Raw genomic sequence first — 22,044 nt, 5'->3', positions numbered from 1 at the left:
TTCAGAAGTTTACATATACATGTACATAAATTAGAAAATACACAAATACGCAGTGGTAGTTTGCGATATGGGTAGCAGCCCAGGGTGGCAAATCTCATCAGGGGGCAGTGAGGTGCGACGTTGTCCGACCAAACGGGCTAAAACTGCCTCTGCACACTGGTCTATTTTGTGTACAGTCACAAATATCTATTTAAAAATGCGCACAGTTCCACCTTTAAAGAGCCTCAGCAAAACTTATTTCTACATTTTTAACTCTTTAATGCAGAAACTATATCAAATTTATGTTTGCTTGTGTAAGGCGCACTGCACATTACAGCGGCATTTTATTAACCACTTGGACTACCGATGCATAAAAAAAAAACAATCAAAACTGTCTTTATAAAACTTTATTCCCTCGTGAAAAATAGTACGAAGTGTTTGAATGTATTTTTGTCTTTATTTGAGTGTTACGGAAAGTTTCTGTTAATATATTAGAAAGGATAGAAAGAGACGGAAAGCCCATATTTGACCTGTTTTGCTTTTGCACTTTGCACACATTTGTGGTGCATTGGTACCCTAAGAAAGAGACAGAACTTCAGATCTCACTAAGGAGATATAACATACACGGAGAAAACCCTTACAAAAACGTTATATTATAGCTGGAAAACTCTCTGTATTCAACATGCCACGCATGAACCGACTAGGACGAAACAACAAAACCTATTGCGGGGGAACACAAAAGTATTGCTTGGGATGGGAATGCAGGACCTTGGCAGGTATCGCAAAAAAGAAAAAAAAATCCTCAATCTTCCTTACGGGCATCCGTAGTTCCGTGCTTATTCACGTACTTATGAGACGAATGTCGAAACTCCTCAGCTACACAAAGTAGTTGAGGAGTAGTATTGAAAAAGTAAGGCTAACCATTTTATATTTTTTCGCGTTTATTTATTTATTTATTTTTTTTCTTTAGAGGGTTGTTAAGCTTTTATCTCGGGCTTAACGGCACTTCCGTGTTCGTTCTTGATGAACGGTTTCTCTTTTGAAGGCGCCTGCTGCTAATTCAGTAGACAGGCAGTTCTGTAAAACATATCAGGTTTGGGTTTATCCTAACCACGAAGAGGACGCCTAGAACCAAAATGGGAACCACGTACGGAGTCAGCTCACCTTCACCGACACGAAGTTCTGGTGAACCTGTAAGTTTGAGACACTGAAACACACGCAGCCACTCACTACAGCTCTGTATTGAAATTAGTCATCACTACCACATGGGACTTAGGGCTGCTGACAAAAAAATAAAAATCTCACCTTTTGCTTCTGAGATTAAATTCAGAATCTTCTTCGGAGACCCTAATCTTCATCCGTACAGTTCTCCGCACAAGGAAAAAGTCACGTTAAATATTTTGTTTTTTCTTTAATAATAAAAGCATGTTGCAATAGTGTGTGAGCGAAGACCTGTGAGGAATACATCCATCCATTTTCGGTAATCTCTTGTCCCTGGTGGGGTCGGGAGTGAGGAATACATGTTACTGTTAATAGAGATACTCAGAGGACTTTTCCTCTCAGCAACATCAGCCATGTGTGTGTCACTCTGGACCGGAAATATCTCCAGTAAGTCAGTCAGTCAGTCAGTCAGTTCTGATGAACTCTGACTAAGACTTCCCTGGTCTTTTTCCAGACAGCAGAGATAATATTCCTCAGTAACATGTTCGATGAAAGAGATGTTTAAACTTCTTCCTTTGCTCACTGTAATTTGGTCCTGCTCTGTATTATGAAGCCTCTAAGCTGGAAGATTATACACTTGTAAAATGGAGGATTGTGGTCACATTGATGAAAATTAGGACAATACTAACACATTGACTATTAATGCTTTAAAATGCTTTAAAAACGCTATACAACAAACTCATTTTTAGAAGATGTTTTAAAGCAAATGTGTTTTTTTTGTTGCAAAATAATTCCTGTGCTACTCTATGCAAAGAAAACTGGATTCTGACTTCTCAATAAAATTAATTTTAAAATCTAAAATAGTAAGATGTAAAATGTAATGGTTCTGAAAATAGAACTTTGTTGTACCTAGATGTGGCAACTGTCTGATGACTAAAAAAAGTTAATAATAAATAAATAAGTTAATCGTATTATAATATACTTTTTACTTTTTTAAGACGTGTTCAGGATAAAGTGGCAGATTTTCAAAAAAGAGGCATGAAGATTGATAAAAAAAAAACAAAAGCATAAATAAAGTAAACAAACGTTGCAGCTAATTGAAACTTCCCAGGTTTACTCTAAATTTCCAAAATAATTGGTATGCATTTAAGACAGTTTCTCAAACGTTTTCAGGCCAATGACCGCTTAACCCATTTAACAAACACTCACAGACCATGTAACTTAAAAATGCCCCCGCAATAACACATTTCAATATATACAAGTTGAAATGAAAATATTAGTCTCTTAGCTCATTGTCTTTGTTCTTCCTAATGTAAAGTGTGACGCTGTTTTGTAAGCGACTGGTCACAATAAAACCATGAATAAGTCATTTTGAGTTGTTTACAGGTTCTGAAAGTATAGATTCTAAGCTTTCCAATCAAAAAAGTTCTTTGCTACAAATGTTGTGTGCACTAATAGCATTTTAGAACTATTTGCCATTTGGAAACATAATCAAAGAAAAATAGACTTGCGTTGACAAATACAAACATTTTCTTTCAGCCAGTAGATATCCCACCATAAATAATTTTATTTTAGGTGTTAAGACGCAGTTAGTCAGCATGGGATGCAGCTCTGTTCGCTGCCTCATCACCTTCATGTCACATTCAGGTTTTCTTTTTAGTGACCTGGTCTTAAGCCATTTCTCCATTATTTCTTAAAAAAGAATCTTTTAGTCCGTTAACTGTAGAGTCTCACTTTGAGCTCATGTCACGGTAAATAAACGGTTGTTTATAAGCAGCACCTCACAGTTTGAGAAAGACGGCAATTGATAAGAGTGGACATTTATTTTGTGTACCTCCAGGTTGAAGTTGTTACTATAAAAAAAAAACTTCTTGTTGTCTGCAGTGCAAAAAAATCTATTAATCCTTTAATGTCTGTGAATGAAATTGAACAATTAGAGAAAAATGCTTTTGTCTCATCAGGTCATCCCTCTTCCATTGGACATAATGGAAGAAATCTTCCTAAATCTGCCCCCCCAACACGTGGTGTGTGTGTGTCGATTAGTGTGCCGCCAGTGGAAAGATGTGGCCGACAGCGAGTCTTTTTGGAGAGAAAGATGTAGAAGAGAGGGATATCAACTCCGTGATCCTTCCAAAGTACCCAGCAACTGGAGGTTGTTTTACTTCTTGTGCAAGAAGAGGAGAAATCTTATAAAGAATCCAAGAGCAGAAGGTGAAAATTACAGTTTATTTAATTTTATACAGTAGCATTACTTTTCTGCTATGTTTTATAAAAGCCACAGATACTCATCTTTTGTTTTCTTAGATGAATTTCGAGGTTGGAGAATCCTGAGGAACGGTGGACATAAGTGGAAAATAGAGGGAACTTTTGGGCAACATTCAAATCCAGCAGTCCAGAAAAACTATGTGACCTCATTTGAGTGAGAATTCACCAGCACTAGAAATGTTTTCATTTGTTTATACAATTGAAGTTGTAATTACTAATTAAGTGAATACAATCTGTTGTCTGCAGTTGGTGCACAAAAGAGCAGGTGATTAATTTGAAGGACGAAGGTTACTGCCCATCATTTATGGATGAGTTCCAGCCACACATCCGGATATCTGACTGGTAAGAAAAGTTAACATGAATAATTTATGATTTTTTTTTCTCAAAGAAAAAGAAAAATTTAATTTATTATTGTGCATTGTCAGGTATGGAGCGCGTTCGGATTGTGGAAGCATCTATATTATTTCTGTGCAGCTACTAGATCACAAGAAAAATGTTCTCCAGAACTTCAGTCCAGAGCCTGCTACTATTCCTCAGTGGAATGATCAGCAGTGGCATCAAGTACGTACATATTACATAGATCAATGCAACTGTAGAGAAAAATAACTTCACGTTGCTGATGTTATTTCTTCTTTCAGATGGTGCATGTCTTCAAGGACTATGGACCAGGAGTGAGATATGTCCGCTTCACTCATGGTGGCAAAGACACACAGTTCTGGGCTGGATGGTATGGCATTCGTGTAACAGAAAGCTGTGTTGAAGTTTGTCCGGCATTGGACAACTAGCTTATTGATGTAACTGTGTTAGAAAGACCACTCTGAATACCTTTGAGTACTTTATTGAGGAAAAATATTAACCTTTTGGCTTTCTAAGCAATTTTAACTCAGAGACATCTTGTCACGTACTGACAAAAAACATGCAAGTCAGGAAGGTTTTTATCCTGATGGCAAACGTTTAATTATTCTGTTAAATCTCCCCTACACACATGCCTCAAAATATGTGTAAATTGTCTAAAGACTCTTTATACGTAAAGTGAATTGATTTTTCTATAACTTGAATGTAAAAGCAGCCAAAGTTTGCATTTACTTGTTTGTGGATTTCTATATCTGTAACTCTAGAGCTATAGCTGACATACTGCTGAACTATGTGACCTAACATAATCAAAAGTCCATTAGTCAATTAAACAATTAAACAATCCTGCCTCACTTACTAACACAAACAATGCAATATAAATAGTTGGAATTGCTTCAAAACGGTTTAAATGTATGTATCTTACCTGTTCTGGAAGACAACGCCACTGCCTTTATTCCTCTTCTAGGCTAATTTGCACATTTATTTTCTACCAACTGCTATGTCTTAAATACAACCATCAGCTTTTTCTGAGATGTTAGCTGAATATGTATTCTCGTTATGATGCCTTTATGTATGTGGTGTTACGATTTAAGAGAAACGTCAAATTTGCACTTTCTGTAAATGCATATTCTTGATTTGCAAATAACAGCCTCATTTTATGCAGCTGTCAAAGTGACGTCCCTTTAAACATACGTAATGTTAATACTGAAATTTGAAGTTATATATTTATTGTTGAAGTATTTGTCTTTGGACAGTCATGAATATTTTTACTACTTGTCCTTGTTAAATGTGGACCAAATTCACACTTGGTCAAAAGAGCAAGTTTTTAAACACAGGTCACTGCAATGTTAAATAGATATTACTTTTGAAACCTACTTGTGTGTGAAGGATTCATAATCACATTTTTTGTGGCAGCATCATATGACAATATGATCAAGTAGAGTGTTCATAAAATCTTCCAATTCAATAAAAGGTTTTGCTATATTGAACCCTTGTAGTCATTGTACTCTTTCAAAACACACCAAGTTTTTAAACAGTTGTATTTTTCCCCATCGTGTGTATTATGGTTAAAACTCAGTTTGCACATGTTACAATGTAAATTTTGATTTTGTAAAACTGACCATTTAAAAGCTTTTTTAATTTATGCTACTAGTAAAGTCCTTTGAATATATTGTGAAATATTTAAGTACAACTGAAACCAAGTGTTAACATACACTTAATAAAGACTATTTTTTTTCTTACCATCTGAAGTTAAATCAGACTGAAATTCTCTTGTTTTAGGTTGGCCAGAATTACTTAAATTATTTACATTTTCTAAATGCCAGAAAACATCGAGAAATTCTTTTTGTATGTTTTATTTTTTGTAATGTTCAAATTCAGAAGTTTACATACATTTTGTCAGTATCGTGGATATTTGTCAAAAACATTTCGGGTTTCCTTCACAACTTTCTCACAATAGATTCTTGAGAGTTCTGGTCAATTCCTCCTGACGGAGTTGGTCGATTTGCACATTTCGGACCAAAGCCGGTTCATCTCTGGGACACAAAGTACCCACCATCTGGAGGCTGTCTTACTTCTTGTGCAAGATGAGAAGTTGAAAAGCCTTAAAATTAACTTTACATAATGCTGTGCAATATACACGTTTTTCAATGTATCATTTTAAATATTGTTGTTTTATTGTTTCATTTTCTCCACAGGTGACAGTCACCTGTGGAGAAAATGAAACAATAGTACAGAATTTTAGTATAATGGAGACATGAGATAGAAACAGATTACTGTTAGAGGAATTTAGGAAAAAAATAATAATTAAGAAATATATAAAACTTAAACAGCATATATCCCCTAACTCTCAACCCCATGACGGCTCACTGCCCCACCCAGCGGCAGTAATGATCACGATCACAATAGCAATAAAATACTGACTTTGAGCATATCACTCAAAGTGATGGAAATTTGTCTCCGAAAAGCCGTCACACTAGGAGAATCACATTTATATACATGTAGGCCTATTAATGATCCCGGAGTATTTGGTGTGCATAAGTCACAACTAGGAGATGTGATAATCTTATCGTAAATTGGTGGTTAAATATATCCTATGTATAAATTTAAAATGTAATCTGGTGGTCGGCGTTTACTTTAAATTAATCTTAGAACAGGCACTGTAACGCACTGACGCACGTATTTACGAGGCGGAGTTGAAGAGGAGCTGAGCTCATGAGGAAAAACTTCCGGAAAGATATTCGCTTGCTGCTAAGTTACTTTATATAGAAACTCATCTGTAGGACATAGGCTTGTATTTTAGGTTTAGAGTGGTATTATACTGACGTAACAGCCACCAAAACGGTTTTCGTACGAAAGTCTCGAGTCCTGACGATTTATTCCAGATGAGACGAGCAAAGCGACAGTAACTATGGGTGAAGCGCTCAGCACTAAATTACCGGTCAGACGGAATTCAACTTCTAAATCGGGATGGGATTCAACTGAGCATGTGAGTAAAACAAACATAACACACACAATGTTTACGTGGAAATGTTCTTAGGACAAATACAATTAGCAATGATATAAGTTTGATAAAACAACGTGAAATAAAGACGGATTAACCCTCTGATGCGTAAGTGGGTCCTTTCTGACCCGGTGAGGTCACTGCTTTTTGCAATATCTTTGTAATGAAAAATTTTCATCACTTCATATTCCAGGTATTCCTCAAGAAACATGTTACTGATATCATGCAATTCAAAATGCTAATATACCTTTTATACATTTTAAGAAATATGACGATTTTTTATTACTACCCCATTTTTTATTACTACCCCATTTTTCCGTGATGGGGTCAAAAATGACCCGCATTCATTTCCTATGGAATTTAATGGGAATCTTTGTTTCTTACCAACTGTGACTGTCAGGAACACATTTTTTGTGAACCATACACACAGAGTCCTAAGTGTCACCCCTGAATAATAATATTTTACACAGCAAGAACTTTTACATAATTATCTTTATTTTTTACCTCACAAATATGTGTGTGTGTCAATCATGAGTATTATGACAGTATTATTGTCACAAATCAACCTATTAGCCTTCTTTTAACACTAGAACTACCAAAGATTCCCAAAATGGGAATCTTCGTCCAGGTACCAGAGAGGGGCCAGTTTGGCCCTGTCCCTAGAGCTACCAGAGAGGGGCCAGTTTGGCCCTCCAAGAGAGGGTGTGAAGAGGCGCCTTTGTTATGTAAATAAGGCCATTACTATCCTGTTCCAAGGACAATCAGCGTGAAAGTTGATGTAGTGAGTTTGGCTCTCCTCCCCCCTGCTCATCTACAGGGATGCTAATTGCTAGTGCTTTTTCTCTGCAATCCTTTCTGTGGTATCGGCTGCTTCAACCCAAATGCAGTATATTTCAAGTCCCATGCATAGTTTCTCTTTGCATGGTAATTCTTACAACAAATCCTGATGTTTTCTAAGTTTTGTCCCTCTAGTATCTTGTCTTGACTCTCAATTTTCTTTTTTAAACAACATGTTAACCAGTTTAATAGCAGATGCGCTCTAAAACTTTGTATATTTTGCATCCTTTGTTTACAGCTTTTTTTTTTTGCAAACTTTACAACAAAATTAAATGTCTTTTCTTAGTGGTTAAATTATCAGCTAATAAACTGTTCATGATCTACTGCATACGTTTTGTTAGGTCAGTTGTTAACCTAACAAGCAACAACAACTGCACCATTTAATTGATTTTAAATGTGTACTATAGGCAGAAATGTCTGTCCACTAGCCTATATTAATTATTTAGTAATAAGCTGTTGTAGTGACTGGTGGATGGTTATGGTCTTTTCTATAATTTCTTCTCTGAAATTGCAATAGAGGACTGGGGTTTCACAGCACACTATGGTGAAAAGTCAATTTAATGATGTCGATGAAAGGATGTTAGCTGCCATCTTCCAGGTGTGTTCAGTTGGAATCAGAGAGTAATTAGCAGGAAAACTAAGAGTACTTGTTCCATGCAGGTCATCTACATCCTTTCAACAATTGTCAACGTCTAAGCCTATCACACTGCATGCATCCTCACCCCCGTCTGTTGACTGCCTCTTCTGCTGTTGGTTTTGTAGGTTTAAATACTCAACAAGCTGTCGATCTTTTACACAGCATCAATGTTATTCTTATCTCTATAAAAAACACAGAAATAACCCCCGGCATTTATGACATGGAACCATAAAGAAATTGAAAAGCAAACTCTGGTCTACCTAATAACCAGGGTTATTAGGTGTGGTTTGAATGCATAAGTATGTGCCAAGCAAAGTGAATACCATTCCAAAAGCAAAACGTGAATTGTAGGTCAAAGCATTCTGGATAAATAAACCAAAGCAAATGTGCATGTCTTGCGCTAGCGGGAGGAATTGCTGGTAGTCTTTTGCCAAAGATAAAAATGAAGTCATACAACTGCTAAAATCTGACGTGACTCTGTTTTTGTTTACATGTCATGATAATCATTACATTCAAAATTGTAACATCTGTTACATTTTAAGTTGATAAGATATGCTTTCACACTGCATTGTGTTAAACAAATGAAACCCCATTAGCAACTCGTTTATCCTCTTGCCTGTGAAAATGCTGCACTAAGAATCACTGAAGGAAATGACAGAACAAAATCTGAACAAGACACTAAGCACAACTTGATTCTTAAAAATGTAAGCAAAAGTGGGGTGGCCTCAGATTTTAGCTGTTGTTGGATGTTTATTTTGTCTTTGGGTAAATGTGAAAAAACAAACACTGTTCAACAAAATCTGCTCAGCATGAGTCGGGGATGAGGCATCAAACTATGGAGAATGTTGTTTTTCACACAAGTACCCTCTGCTGTAGTGCGTTTCCTGCTTTTGGAGCGGTCTCAGGACCACTTGGCATTCACGTATACATTCAAACCGCACTACAGTTCACTTCAGCTGAACCGAGACCTAGGCTTTTAGGAGGACCAGAGTTCACTTCTTTGGTCCGCATTAGAGTTTGAGTACACATTCACACCTCCCTAAATCAACCAAATTTTCTAGGCAAATGAAAAAGAGTATTAACGTGGGCTAAAGAGGGCTGGTGTGAATTTATCCCAATTCTCCTGAAACTTTGGGAACCTGTGGCAGATGTGTGCAAATCCACTCTCAATATCTTGTACATCACATGCCAATGTGTTATAAGTGGGAAAGGAAATGCAATTATTTTCAACTTGTGGAGAAGATGAGCTATCTTATGCTGAAGATTGCTGTGTATTTTATCCAATTCACTTGTGAAAAAAAATCACAAATGCATTGAACAAAGATACATTTCAAACATTTTTCATGTACAATATCAATAAATACAAAGTTACACAGAAGCAGCACAGCGGTGTGGTAATTACCAATGTCTCCTTGGAAAAAAAGATCTCCAGTTTGAATCGTAGCCTTGGATTTATTCTGTAGAGTTTGCGTTCTCTCGTGCCCTAGTGTTTGGACTTCCTCTAGCAGTGCTAAAGCATAAATATTAATAATATTCAAAATACCTTGTTTTAGTACATCTAAGTAGCCATCTTGGTGTGTTTCTGTGTTAGCCCTGTGTTGAACTTTAAATTCTCCCTAAGATACATTCTGCCTATCATCGACAGATAACTGTATCCAGTTTTTGGGCCTGAATAAGATGTAAGCTGGTACAGTAAAAATGTCAGAAGAACATTTCTGAATTGCTTGGGTAAAGGTATTGGTCTCTGTAACTCAATTCCATCAGGGTTGATAAAAATGTAAATGCAATAAAGAACCTTGGATTTGATGAAAATGTTTACATTAAACACTTTGGTGAGCACACTTGAGTCTATGAAACACAAAATTCTGCCTTTTTCACATGCAAATGGTAAAAATTGAGTAAAAAATCTTAAAAATAAATTATCTTCTATTCCATTTACATAATTATCCACTGAAATGTTTTAAAATTAAGAGAAACAGTGCAATTGCACGTCTGTTTGCAGTCATTTTTATATGTATAAAATGTGAGCATACGCCTAAATGTTGAATTGGGGAGTGGGGAGAAGGTGACTTTAACTGCTGTGTTTTGAGCGTGAAAGTTGTTGTAGTGAGTTTGGCTCTCCTCCCCCCTGCTCATCTACAGGGATGCTAATTAGACCATTCAGAGTCGTCAGCTTGGCCACATTTGGATGCTAATAACCCAGTTTGGCCTCTCTCGGTAGCTCTAGGAAGATACCCAATCTGGCCCCTCTTGGTAGAGATAGGAATTTCTCAAAATCCTGGTAGTCCTAGTGTTAAGTTAACCAACACTAATTATCTAACCAACTAGCTAACATTACTGCCTATACTTTATTGTGCATGTGTATTATTTGTGTGTGTGTGTGTGTGTGTGTCTTCTCTGTGTGTGTCTGACACCCTGGATGAGAAAACCAAAAGAAAGAATGTGTTGAATGACATGCAGAACCTATTGATCAATGTGTTCAAGGTTCTTTCTATAATTTTTATTTATATAATTATGAAAATAAAAATTCATAGCTATATAAATAAATGAATAAACGCAAATGAGCCAGAAAAGAATAGAGTGCTTCTCCGGGTCGGGGAGGATGTAGTGCCCAAGTGGAGTATTTAAGTATCTAGGGATCTTGTTCACAAATAAGGGAAAAATGGAGCTGGAGATCGACAGGCGGATTGGCGCAGCGTCTGCCGTCAAGCGGGCGCTGTACCTGTCTGTCATGGTGAAGAGAGAGCAGAGCCAAAAAGCGAAGCTCTTGATTTACCAGTCGATCTACATTCCTACCCTCATCTATGGTTATGAGCTTCGGGTCATGTCCGAAAGAACAAGGTCACAGACAGGAGCAGCTATAATGAGTTTTCTCAGTAGGGTGTCTGGACTCTCCCTTAGAGATAGGGTGAGAATATCATTCAGAGGGGACTCAGAGTAGAGCCGCTGCTCCTTCACATTGAGAGGAGCCAGTTGAGGTGGCTCGGGCATCTGGTCAGGGTGAGTCCTGGACGCCTCCCTGGTGAAGTGTTCAGGGCACATCCCACCGGGAGGAGGCCCAGAGGAAGACCCAGGACACACTGGAGGGACTATGTTTCTTGGCTGGCCTAGGAACGCCTTGGGATTCCCCCGGAGGAGCTGTAACAAGTGGCTGGGGAAAGGGAAGTCTGGGCCTCCCTACTTAGGCTGCTGACCCCACGACGTGACCCCGGATAAGTGAAAGAAGGTGTGTGGATGGATGAACAAATAAATAAATGCACACAAATACATACACACACATGTGTGATACTCACAGCACAATAGAATACAGAGAGTAATGTTAGCTAGCTTGGTTAGCTAGTTTCAAGAAACATGCTTGTTCTCACACACGCCCCCCCACTCCCTCTACGCTTACACACATACACATATAATGGATGTTGACATTGTTCCATTGCTGTTGTAAATTTATTTTGTTTTAAAAATGTTCTACAAATTGTTCTAAAAATGTGTGAAAAGTGAAAAATTAAAATATTTCAAACATGAAATTAATCTTGGGTGACATTAAACACACCAAGCTAGCTAAAAGTAGCATAAAAACACATTGATTCTAACACGAGTCAAAAAAGACACACCCATGGAAGACTGTATAGTAGGTCACTCACGCATCAGAGGGTTAAATAATCCTAATGTTTTCAGTGGAAATTGAAAAATAAGTAAAGCTTTGATTGCAGTATTAAATGTTACCATGAAGGTTTTTTTCATTTTTGTAAATATTTTGACGTGCTTGAAAAACAACTAAGTTAAAAAGTTCGATTTTTAAAAACTGATATTTCTACACTATTTTGTTAACCTCTGCGATCTTATTTCCTATCAAAGACAAGTTTCTTGGTTAAAAGAAAAATATTTAATGCTTAGAAATGTTCTAGTGATGGCTAAAACAAAACAATCACAGATCTCAAAAGAGAGATAACTGAGCGGATAAGTAGTCTGTAGTCACCCGTCCTCTGTCTATGCAGATAGATTCAGATATCCAGGTAGCATTCAGCTTTCTTTAATAATGTTTAAACACTGAACAACTCTATCAAATAACCTATGTCACATTTTCTTATAACAAAGTGAAAAAGGAAAAAATCCCACCCTCCATCAAAAGCCAGGTTGGTGTATTTTTATCCATTCTAATGATTGATTTGATAATAATCACTGATTATTCATTTACTGTTGACAACAGACATAGTGAATACAAATTAAAGTATGAGCCAGTATAGAAACAAGCTATGTTTATACTCATACATGTGAAAAGAAATGTCAAAGCTTGAACTAAAATGTTCCAGAACATTTTAGTGAATATGGAATGTCCCATTCCATATTCTGGAATGGGACAGGTTAATAGGGTATAACATAGGATCCTCCACAAAAATATAGATTTTTTTTAGCATTTTCCCTAGATGGACATATTAAATTTCTGTATTTATTTACTATTATTATTAAAAATGGTATAACGCTTAACCTTTGACCACAGGAAATAATTTTGCTAAACTAAATATTTTATTTTATTCTTACATCTTGACATTGGTTAAATGTAATCCAGATCGCTCCAAAACGTTACCTTTCAACATAGTTTGTGTTAGACATGGAAGGGACTGTGTTGTCAGCACACAGGTGTGTGTGTGTGTGTGTGTGTAGCGAACTCTGATTTTAAAACATTTTTTGTGATTTTTCTCTAGCTTTTGTTGTCTAAAACTCTGCAAATTTTTAATGAAGCTGAATTGAGCAAATCTAAAAAAAGTAATTTCCCCCTAATATTTAGAAATTTGAGGTAGTAATTCTGTTTTCTGTCATGCTAGGCTTTTAATATTCCCTTGGACATCCTTGAGGAAATCTTTCTAAATCTGCCTGCCCACAAGGTGGTTTGTGTGTGTCGATTAGTTTGCCATCATTGGAAAGATGTCGCCGATAATGAGTCTCTCTGGAGACAAAGGTGCAGAAGAGAAGGGTATAATCTGCACGAATCTTCCAAAGTACCAAGCGACTGGAGGTTCTTTTACTTCATGTGCAAGAAAAGGAGAAATCTCATAAAGAATCCAAGAGGGGAAGGTGAACAGATGTTAAGTTACGGGAGGTGGAACAAATGCCATTTTTTCTGCTTCATAAAAAATGTACTTTGATAAACAATTATTAATTTCTCTTGCAGATGAATTTAAGGATTGGACGATAGTAAGGAATGGAGGTGATGGATGGAGAGTAGAGAAACCTATTGCACTACACCCAAATGCAGAAGTACAAACAAACTTTGTAACTTCCTTCAGGTAATTAACTCAAAAATTCTGTGAATGTGGTAATAATTTCTCATGGTTTTTATTAAAGTTGTAATATACAGGAGAGCATGTAAATCCTCATTGTTGTTTGCAGAATGTGCACAAAGTCACAGCTCATTGATTTGGTGGAGGAGGGTTACAGCCAGGCTTTTATGGATGAGGTTCAGCCCCACATCAAGGTGTCCGACTGGTGAGAAAAATGTCTCTGCTCAGAGAGTAATTACAAAGATTTAGGTAGAATTCACTTTAAAATATATTTTATGACTGATCCACAGCTAAATGCACTCCAGACACTTGCATTCAAGCTCATTACACCCAAATGGCATTGTCTTATAATCTAAACTTGTGCAAAAAAATTCCATACACTCGCTGGGTCCGAACTGAACCTAAAATTGTTTCTGTCTCGTTAGGTATGCACCTCGATGCAACTGTGAATACAACATGTCTGTGAAGCTGCTGCACAGCAACAAAAGGATTATTGAGGAATTTACTCCTGGTACTATTCACCTACCTGAACAGGAAAATCACAGGTGGAAACAGGTATGCACAAAGTGTAGATTCAAAACCTGGGAAATCCTTTGCATAACATCCTTTATTTCTCTCCCAGATGATCCATGTGTTTAAGGACTATGGACCAGGAGTCCAATATGTCTACTTTGAGCACGGCGGTAAAGATTCTGTATTCTGGGCAGGATGGTATGGGATTCGCGTAACAGAAACATCCATTGAATTATGTCCAGCACTGGACAAACAGAATTATTAACCCTACAGTGGTTAAGAAGACAGGTTTTAACTACTATTCCACTACATTACTCTTTATAGCATGTTTGTGAAACATGTTATAGAGAACTGTAAAACAGACATGTAATCTTGATTATCTTAAACTGTAACCAAGTATTTAAAACCCAATACTTACAAGACTGTCAATTTTGATTTTTGTACTTTTAAATCTATTTATTTGGAATGTTCTCAGTCTTTTTCTTGTCCTTCCTCTTAAACTTTCCAGTAATTACTGCTTTAACAATTATATAACCCAGTGTAGTAATGTTTTTAAATATGCTCGTTCACACTGCTCACAATGTACGTTTAACAAATTCTTGTAGTTGTATTGCTGTAGTTTTCCTGCCACTTTTTGTCCACATGTGTAAAAATGTCAATTTCCCCTTTGTAATTATCGAGACACAGAACAACATGTTATTTGAAGATTTAATCATAATACTGGTTTATTGTTGTGCTTTTTTTTATCACAAGCAAGATACAGTACAACTTTGTCAAGTTGAATACAATGAAAAAAACATCTTTCAGGTTAAATTGACTTCAGCGCCATCTCAGCTTCTCAAACCTCATGAGTAATGCACAATTTCATTCAGTAAATAAGTTATTCTTACTATATTTACAAGTCACTTCAACAATTCACCTTAAAAATTCGGCATGGAAAAGACATGTCATTGGTTCAGTCATTTAACATCAAGCTGTTACTGGTGAGATGCAAGTAATGTTGAGGTTATTAAATAATTGAACTGGTTGCAAAACTTTGGCCTGTAAACTAAGATACCCAAGTCATCACAATGAATTTTTAAGCTTGACCTAAATGCTGTGAAAATTTCTCTGGCAAAAACAAGAGTTCAAATCAATATTTCTACAATTGGAAGTGAAATATATTTCCTGCCTAATTTCTCAGGCCATGTCTTGGAAAAACTAGGACAAAGATGGAGAATTAAGTAAAGAAAAAAAAATCATCCACTGCATTCCTTAGATCTTCCTAAAGGCCATGTTGGAATGATTAAAAGACATTTTAAATCTTAAAACACAAAATAAGGAATATTATTGCTAATGTAAAAGCTGGTGATGGAAGAATGTTGCAGTTTGAAACACGTTTATTTAAAGTCATATTTTTAACAAAATACAAAACGATGTGAGCATTCCAATTTTGTGATACTTGAAACAAGAACTTTTTGTGGAGAAAACAAGTATTTAATCTGACATTTCTCCATAAAAAGCAACACTGAGGTCAAACTAAGGAGTTATTTCAATGTGTCGTCTCCAGTTAATTGGTGGTTTAACCAGTCAAGAGTTCACATTGTTTCTGACCAGCGGTATCAAATTACCCAGCACAGAATAACAGAGGTTTAAAAATCATTTAACACATTAAATGTTTTTAGGTTACGTCTGTGGGAAGGCGAAAATCTCATGACATTTCAAATAACGATGGAATGTCCTTGTGCAGAAAACCGTATCAGTACTGTTAACCTAGGTTAACGGTCTGAAGAAAGCAGCGAAGAATCTTAGAGCAGAACACATTTAGGCCTTTTCTTAGGCTCGGGAGGCTCCAGGGCGGCTAGTATTGCCTCATCAAACACATTCTTTAATCCTTTCTGTGGAAACAAAATATTGTTATTCAAAACAAAGCTACCTCCAAGTGCAAATTGATCTCATCTGAACTGTATGAGCAGAAGAAAGCCGAGTAGAAATTGAGTGAGGCAATCAAAAATCTTCCTTTATTCAAACATTAAACAAGATTCTCCTCATGATCAAGTCGTCTAATGACAAAGGTCAGTGGAAAATTTTGATGCAACAGTCGAGAAAAACTCACAGTCCAAGACAGAATATAGCTTAGATGGATTTGTAGAATATAACACAAGTTGTACTGAGAGAACATAATGTGCTTTAAAAAGAAAATCTTAGTTGTGTCCACTTCTAGATGGATGAAAAGGAGACAGAAAGGTTGGCACTCGTACCATCTTAGGCAGCGTGAATAACTATGATCAGGCCAAGTTGAGAAGAGAGCACACAGGAACAGAAGAAAAAAAGGTTGATGGGCACAGAGTTTTCAACTTCAAAAGAGTTTGTGGTTACTTTAGTGAGAGACGTTTCTTTACAATGATAAAGCAGCAGACAATCAAGAGGCAAAGCAAGATGCAAGAAGACATCAGAACAAGCAGCATTTTCTCTTTCTCTGAGTTTCAGGGGGCTCTAAAGCGGCTAGGATAGCCTCATCAAATACGTTCTTCAGTCCCCGCTACAGAAAAAGACAAAGGAGAAACACACGGACACATATACAGTGTTAGATGGCGTTTGGAGCCGAAAGCTGTTAGCAAAAGACAAGTCAAAGTATTTCTAGCATTGTTGTTGAAAGGATGGCAAACATGCAGGGTTCAGAGTAGAAACAGGTCTTACCTGAGTCAGGGCTGAGCACTCCACGTATTTGACTGCCTTAAGGTCTCGAGCCAGCTTTTCTGCTGTCTCAGGGGTGATTGGCTTCTGTTTGTTCTTGGCCAACTTCTCCACTGTGGAGGGGTCATCACGGAGGTCAATCTGAGTGCCTACCAACAGGAACGGGGTCTTGGGACAATGGTGGGTGATTTCAGGAACCCACTGGAGAAGGAAAGGGACACATAAAATTGTTACTCTGGCTAAATAACAGTGTCAGAAGCACACAGATGTTTCTATAAATAAAGTCATGTACTCTTTGCTCAATTTGCAAAAGATGTCACAAATAAGTGCTCCAAAAAATTACTGAAATGTTTATTTCAGTCATTGAAAGACATTTTACCATTTGTTTCTTATGAACAGATATAGAAACATTAAGAACATTCTTTGTCAAGTACAACTGACATGCATTACTTAAAACTTTAGCTACACAATCTGATACTGTTGATCTCAAAACCTGTATTTTAATTTAAAAAATTGTAAACATTTTCTAATCCTTCACAATCTAACATATTAGCCATCCCTAGTGATGAAGCCTTTTTTTGTTATTTTAGAGAATTGTTCTCTCAATATTTCCCTTTTTACAAGAAGGAAACTAGTAAACTATTTAGACGCTTAACATTTGTTCTTTTCTTCTCCTTTAATCCAAATTCTACAGTTTCCTGTGGGTAAAGGTTCTTGTTGACATCTGTTAAATTAACAATGTTTGCACAATGTACAATCACAGGGGAAATAATTGGTTTATTTTATTTAAAATAGGTAAATTATACAGTAAAGTGTATAGATAATTGTGATTGAGAGCTTGTTTTTATTTTTTCTACTGACTGTCTAATATTTATTATACTGCCATGGCAGAGTGACAGTTTTAAGACACATATGTAAAAAAACCAAACATGTTTACAAAAGTTACTTACTGCAGCTTTAAATACCAAACATGTTACTTGACAAAGAGAAAGGAAATGCAAGTCATTGTGAAATAGAAATTCAGAGGCAACTTAGTAATATCTTCAACAATGTTTAAGATTTGTTTTGCATCCATCGTCCAGCTTGGATTTGATTTGGGGATCGTACTATTGCTCCTTGAAATCTGGGAGCTGACAGTGCAAGTAAAAGCTATCAACTGAAAGCCTTGAAGCATGTCTGGGTTGACTATAGGAGACAGATGGGTGCAGCGTCGCTCATGGTACAGACAGACTTCCTCAAAGCAAGCGCTTGCAGGTTTGGCATATCGCAGGAGCCATATTATGTCGTCAATTCCAGGCGAAGCTGCACAATTGTATTCTGCAACAAACTGTGCCTTAATGAGTTTAATTAAGCACAAATTGGTCTACAATGTACAATTTCTGCATAATATGAGAGGGTTTGAACTCAGCCTAAGACATTGTAGGTCAAGTTTGACAAGTTTGTCAAGATCTGCTCATGTTTTCTGAAGGCATTTGACATGTTTTTATTACAGTTTTGTAGATGACAGCACATGATTACAGAACTATCTGGCAAGGATTTAAGAAAGTAACTTCTTAAAGTCACTAAAATTACTTGATGTCATGGACTAGAACAAATGGCAATGTAAGTTAGATATATTTTATCATGAATAAGCTGGACAAATGCTCTGTAAACTAAAAGTAAACTCCTGAAAAACAGTTTGCATTAAGTCTACCTAAACCATGAAATTAATTTATAAATAATAATAATAAAAAAAGAGTTCAAGTAGTTTTACTAAGAATTTTAGGTGTGAAAACCATATTTTAAATGAACTTTTTTTTCTTACCTTTTCTTTAACATTCTCAAATGAGGAAGGTGAAACAACAGAGAAACAGACTAGGAAGACATCGGTCTGAGGGTAGCTTAGTGGTCGTAACCTGTCGTAATCCTCCTGACCTAAACACAGACAAGACAGAAACTGACATGCCATCTCTCAGAGAAAAGACACTAAATTTCTAGTATTGCAAAACTTTAAAAGCCATAGACCACAGGCAATGCAACAAACATATGCTGACATGCAAATAGTACTTAAGAGCTTTGTGTTGTTCTGTTTTTACAGCATACAACAGAAAGCCTGTCTGGACATATACCAACATTTTTGCAATGTTAAAACCAAAGCAAAATAGGACACAAGAAGAGTTTCTGTGTCTCTAGCTGTACAAACACACAACAGTGGAATTATCCCTATTCTTGCAAATGTCTACATCTAATTCGAATTTACGTTTATTAATGTCTGTAAGCAAAGTATCTGCACAGATCCTGTATAATTCAGTTCAGTTTATTTGTATAGCAGTAATTCTGAACATTTTACCAGACAAAAATAGTCAAATTCATCTTTGTCCATTAAACATATACATTCTGATGAAATTCATTGCAAATAATTAACATCTAACCCTACACAGAAACATTTAAATTTACAAATCTATTTCATATTACATGTCTGTCTTTAAACAATGCAATACGACCACATGCCAGTTCCAGACAGGGTTATCACAACTTGTAGTTAATTTGTGAGAAAGTGCATATGATGTTAAATTTAGCATAACGAAGAAAAAATGTTTTTAATTAGCATGTTAAGGAAAAAGAAAAATACTATATATACATATATATATATACCTGCTGTATCAAATAAGCCAAGGGTGTATGGTTCACCCCCGATCATTACAGTTACTGCATAGTTATCAAACACCTGCAATCAAAGAGAGAAATGGTCACAGTCCGGTCATGCTTTCAAATTCATCTTTCAAATAGGCTGAACAATAAAACTTACTGTTGGTACATATTCAGAAGGGAACTTGTTGGTGGTGTATGAAATCAGTAAGCAGGTTTTTCCCACTGCTCCATCTCCAACCACAACACATTTGATAGTCTGCATCTCTGTGCTTTCGGCTGCTGCTGACAATTACGTTAGCTGCAGGAAGAGGGGGAGGAGAAAGCTTGCATTGATTACGACATAGATCTTCGAATAAAGTCAAACTCTGGACATAACTATGTAGCGCGCTCTGCCTTTCAAAATCCCGGTACAACTTGATGAAACCGGTGTGATGCCAAGAAAAGGCAGCATTGACTTGTTCAGTCACACCCCATGATCATCAAAGCTGTCTTGGAGCTAACACTAGCTGAAGAACAATCACTTGTTCGCAAAACAACTTAGCTGAATAGACTACTTAGGAGTAGTTCTAAAATATAACTATATCCTGTTTGGTTGATTAGTTGAGCTATTAGCAAATGGAACATAAAACCTCCGTTTGTATCGTTTAGCAAACTAAGCTACTGCAGTGCTGGCTAATGCCACATAGTGCTAACAGTGCGTTAGCTTAGCCACCAGTCGGTAACGGTAGTTTAGGTCTCCGTGTAGACTTTGCTGCTACTAGCAAACTACAACATCCAAAACAATGACTGTAATAAACGCCCACTCGTCATATAACTTTAGATATATGTGTAGGTTTTGTATAAAGCTACGTACCTCCGTTTTTGTACTTGATAAGTTGGCTGTTTTCGCCGGGCGTTGGCACCAGCGACCTGAAACTTGGTTCAGTCAGATAGCCGAACCCCTCACGTCCACTATGTCAAGTTAGACTGGATAATCCCGGAAACATTTTTCAAAAATAAATCCCCCGGCGTTGTCAGTACACTATAAACTTACATATTTCACAAAGTAGCAGCGAAAGCGACACCTAAATTGCGACATTAAATGTAATGTTATAAATCGGTAATATTTTGACGGTGGATGTGCCTTTTATATCACAAACTGGAAACCATTCCCCGGATGCTCTTATTTTAAAAAGCACAGGCCTTTCGTTATGTTGGCTAACTTTGTGTAATGTCTTGCGAGTGGTTCCAAGTGGTTCCTGCAGCAGGGATGGTGATGTCACCTCAACCCCCCCTGACCTTGCATCCTTCCTATAACTCAGTGCAGGTCCATTCTCTTGAATTTAGTTTATTTATAGTATACAGCTCTAAATCATAGCAAACCTCATGCCGTACCACTTAGGAAATTTCCAGTTGATGTCAAATAATCCAGTTTGATTCTAATTATTTATTAGTCAAATAATCAGACCGGTTGACCACTTCTCTGGCCTAAGACCTCTCAGCTACATTTTCTTTCTTCTCTCCAATTTGCATTATTTGGTTATTTCAACTCTTAATTTTATGTTTTCTCTCTTTATTATTATTTTTTTCTTAGAAGCTACATTAGGCCTGGGTATATCTGTATAGCGGTGACATCTTCCTGGTTGGGAGCATTAGGTGAGATACTGCTGCTAACAATGTTCTCCTTCTCCTGCTATTAACTTTTAGTTTTTAACATAGGAAGTACTACTTTTTCTTTTTTGTGTGTATGTTCTGCATTCTCAAGCCCACAATCAGCCATGGCAGATGTGTTTTTCTTTCCTCTATTGCTACATTGCTGCAAAGTCAATGGCACAATGCATGTAGCAACAATTATGTTGCTACATGCTCAACCAGAAGGCATGAATGCTGCAAGTCAATGACTCAATACAATAAACTGGGTTCCACAAAAAATCAAGCTGCTGTGTCAGCATCTGTAAATGTTATGGCAGCAAACAATTTTTGACAGATTTTAAAGTATTTGAGTTACACTGATTTGATAAAAAAAAAAGTAAAGAAAAGGACTGATACAAAAGGAAATGCTCAATAAAATTTGGATCACTTGCCTCAAGTGATGTTACTAGAGGTTCTAAATTTAGTAGTTGACATTTGAGAGATACATGCTATGATGAAGAAATGACAATTTACAACAAAGTGACAAAAAAAAACTGAAAAAAAACCTGACAATGACCAATTTTGTAGGTGATAAACAATATTCAAAATAAGTATGATTGATTTTACTATAAATGTCTTGCTGGTGTCTTTAAAATTACTGCTGGTTGTTAATTTCTACTGTTTTTATACTACAGTTTTGATAGCAAAATATATTTGTATCCTCAGGAAGCAAGTGTGTATGTATGCTGCAACAAACCACAGAAAATTGTTTTTCCTAAATGTATTGATTTTCTACACTGTCAGAGGGCAGTGAAAGTGGACTGAGAATATTGTTTTCCTTTATTTGCAGGGAGATATCAGAAAATTGATCTCTTCAAGGCTACTAGAGGCAGAAAGAATGATTACATTGACAACTCAGCATCTTAAGGCTTCAATTTAAGTGGTTGAGTGTTTTCTGTTTCAGTAACCTTCTTTGAATTTGGCTGAGAAAACAATATCCACAGCAGCTGCCATCATTTAACCTCAACTTTTTTTTCTAGTGGCCTAGACATGTTTTGTTGATGCAACCACTTCACTCAGGCATATTACATGCCACAAAT

General features: G+C 36.6%; 3 protein-coding genes across 4 annotated transcripts; 2 read left to right on the top strand and 1 right to left on the bottom strand.

Moving 5' to 3' along the window:
- Window positions 1-677: 677 nt before the first annotated feature.
- LOC102224931 (F-box only protein 6-like) lies at window positions 678-5,246 on the top strand. The gene is made up of 6 exons (XM_005801716.3): window positions 678-1,172; window positions 3,102-3,351; window positions 3,445-3,559; window positions 3,652-3,747; window positions 3,831-3,966; window positions 4,044-5,246. Exons 1-6 carry the CDS (start codon window positions 1,116-1,118, stop codon window positions 4,188-4,190), a joined length of 801 nt encoding a protein of 266 aa, XP_005801773.1. The 5' UTR covers window positions 678-1,115; the 3' UTR covers window positions 4,191-5,246.
- A 1,207-nt stretch (window positions 5,247-6,453) lies between these two features.
- LOC102236911 (F-box only protein 6-like) lies at window positions 6,454-14,749 on the top strand. The gene is made up of 6 exons (XM_014469777.2): window positions 6,454-6,745; window positions 13,058-13,307; window positions 13,405-13,519; window positions 13,623-13,718; window positions 13,939-14,068; window positions 14,136-14,749. The coding sequence occupies exons 1-6, from the start codon at window positions 6,668-6,670 to the stop codon at window positions 14,289-14,291; spliced, it is 825 nt and encodes a 274-aa protein (XP_014325263.1). The 5' UTR covers window positions 6,454-6,667; the 3' UTR covers window positions 14,292-14,749.
- On the bottom strand, window positions 14,723-20,291 carry LOC102225189 (cell division control protein 42 homolog). 2 transcript variants are annotated; one of them, XM_023328676.1, is made up of 6 exons: window positions 20,187-20,291; window positions 19,491-19,631; window positions 19,337-19,409; window positions 18,507-18,616; window positions 16,706-16,903; window positions 14,723-15,903 (listed from the first exon to the last, which is right to left on the bottom strand). In XM_023328676.1, the coding sequence occupies exons 2-6, from the start codon at window positions 19,593-19,595 to the stop codon at window positions 15,814-15,816; spliced, it is 576 nt and encodes a 191-aa protein (XP_023184444.1). In that variant the 5' UTR covers window positions 19,596-19,631; window positions 20,187-20,291; the 3' UTR covers window positions 14,723-15,813. The 2 variants fall into 2 exon arrangements, with proteins under 2 accessions (XP_023184444.1, XP_005801774.1); XM_005801717.3 differs by lacking the exon at window positions 14,723-15,903 and adding an exon at window positions 16,005-16,547.
- Window positions 20,292-22,044: the final 1,753 nt, after the last annotated feature.

This window comes from Xiphophorus maculatus, chromosome 1 (genome assembly GCF_002775205.1).
Source record: "Xiphophorus maculatus strain JP 163 A chromosome 1, X_maculatus-5.0-male, whole genome shotgun sequence".
NCBI lineage: Eukaryota > Metazoa > Chordata > Actinopteri > Cyprinodontiformes > Poeciliidae > Xiphophorus > Xiphophorus maculatus.
This window is presented reverse-complemented; position numbering and strand designations above follow the sequence as displayed.

Coding starts and splice junctions, on each gene's coding strand:
- LOC102224931 (XM_005801716.3), top strand. CDS start 1,116: ATGGGAACCACGTACGGAGTCAGCTCACCTTCACCGACACGAAGTTCT. Junction 1,173..3,101: donor CACGAAGTTCTGGTGAACCT/GTAAGTTTGAGA, acceptor TTGTCTCATCAG/GTCATCCCTCTTCCATTGGA. Junction 3,560..3,651: donor AACTATGTGACCTCATTTGA/GTGAGAATTCAC, acceptor TGTTGTCTGCAG/TTGGTGCACAAAAGAGCAGG.
- LOC102236911 (XM_014469777.2), top strand. CDS start 6,668: ATGGGTGAAGCGCTCAGCACTAAATTACCGGTCAGACGGAATTCAACT. Junction 13,719..13,938: donor CACATCAAGGTGTCCGACTG/GTGAGAAAAATG, acceptor CTGTCTCGTTAG/GTATGCACCTCGATGCAACT. Junction 14,069..14,135: donor AAAATCACAGGTGGAAACAG/GTATGCACAAAG, acceptor TTTCTCTCCCAG/ATGATCCATGTGTTTAAGGA.
- LOC102225189 (XM_023328676.1), bottom strand. CDS start 19,595: ATGCAGACTATCAAATGTGTTGTGGTTGGAGATGGAGCAGTGGGAAAA. Junction 19,410..19,490: donor CTTCTGAATATGTACCAACA/GTAAGTTTTATT, acceptor CTTTGATTGCAG/GTGTTTGATAACTATGCAGT. Junction 15,904..16,705: donor AGTGCTCAGCCCTGACTCAG/GTAAGACCTGTT, acceptor TTGTTTCCACAG/AAAGGATTAAAGAATGTGTT.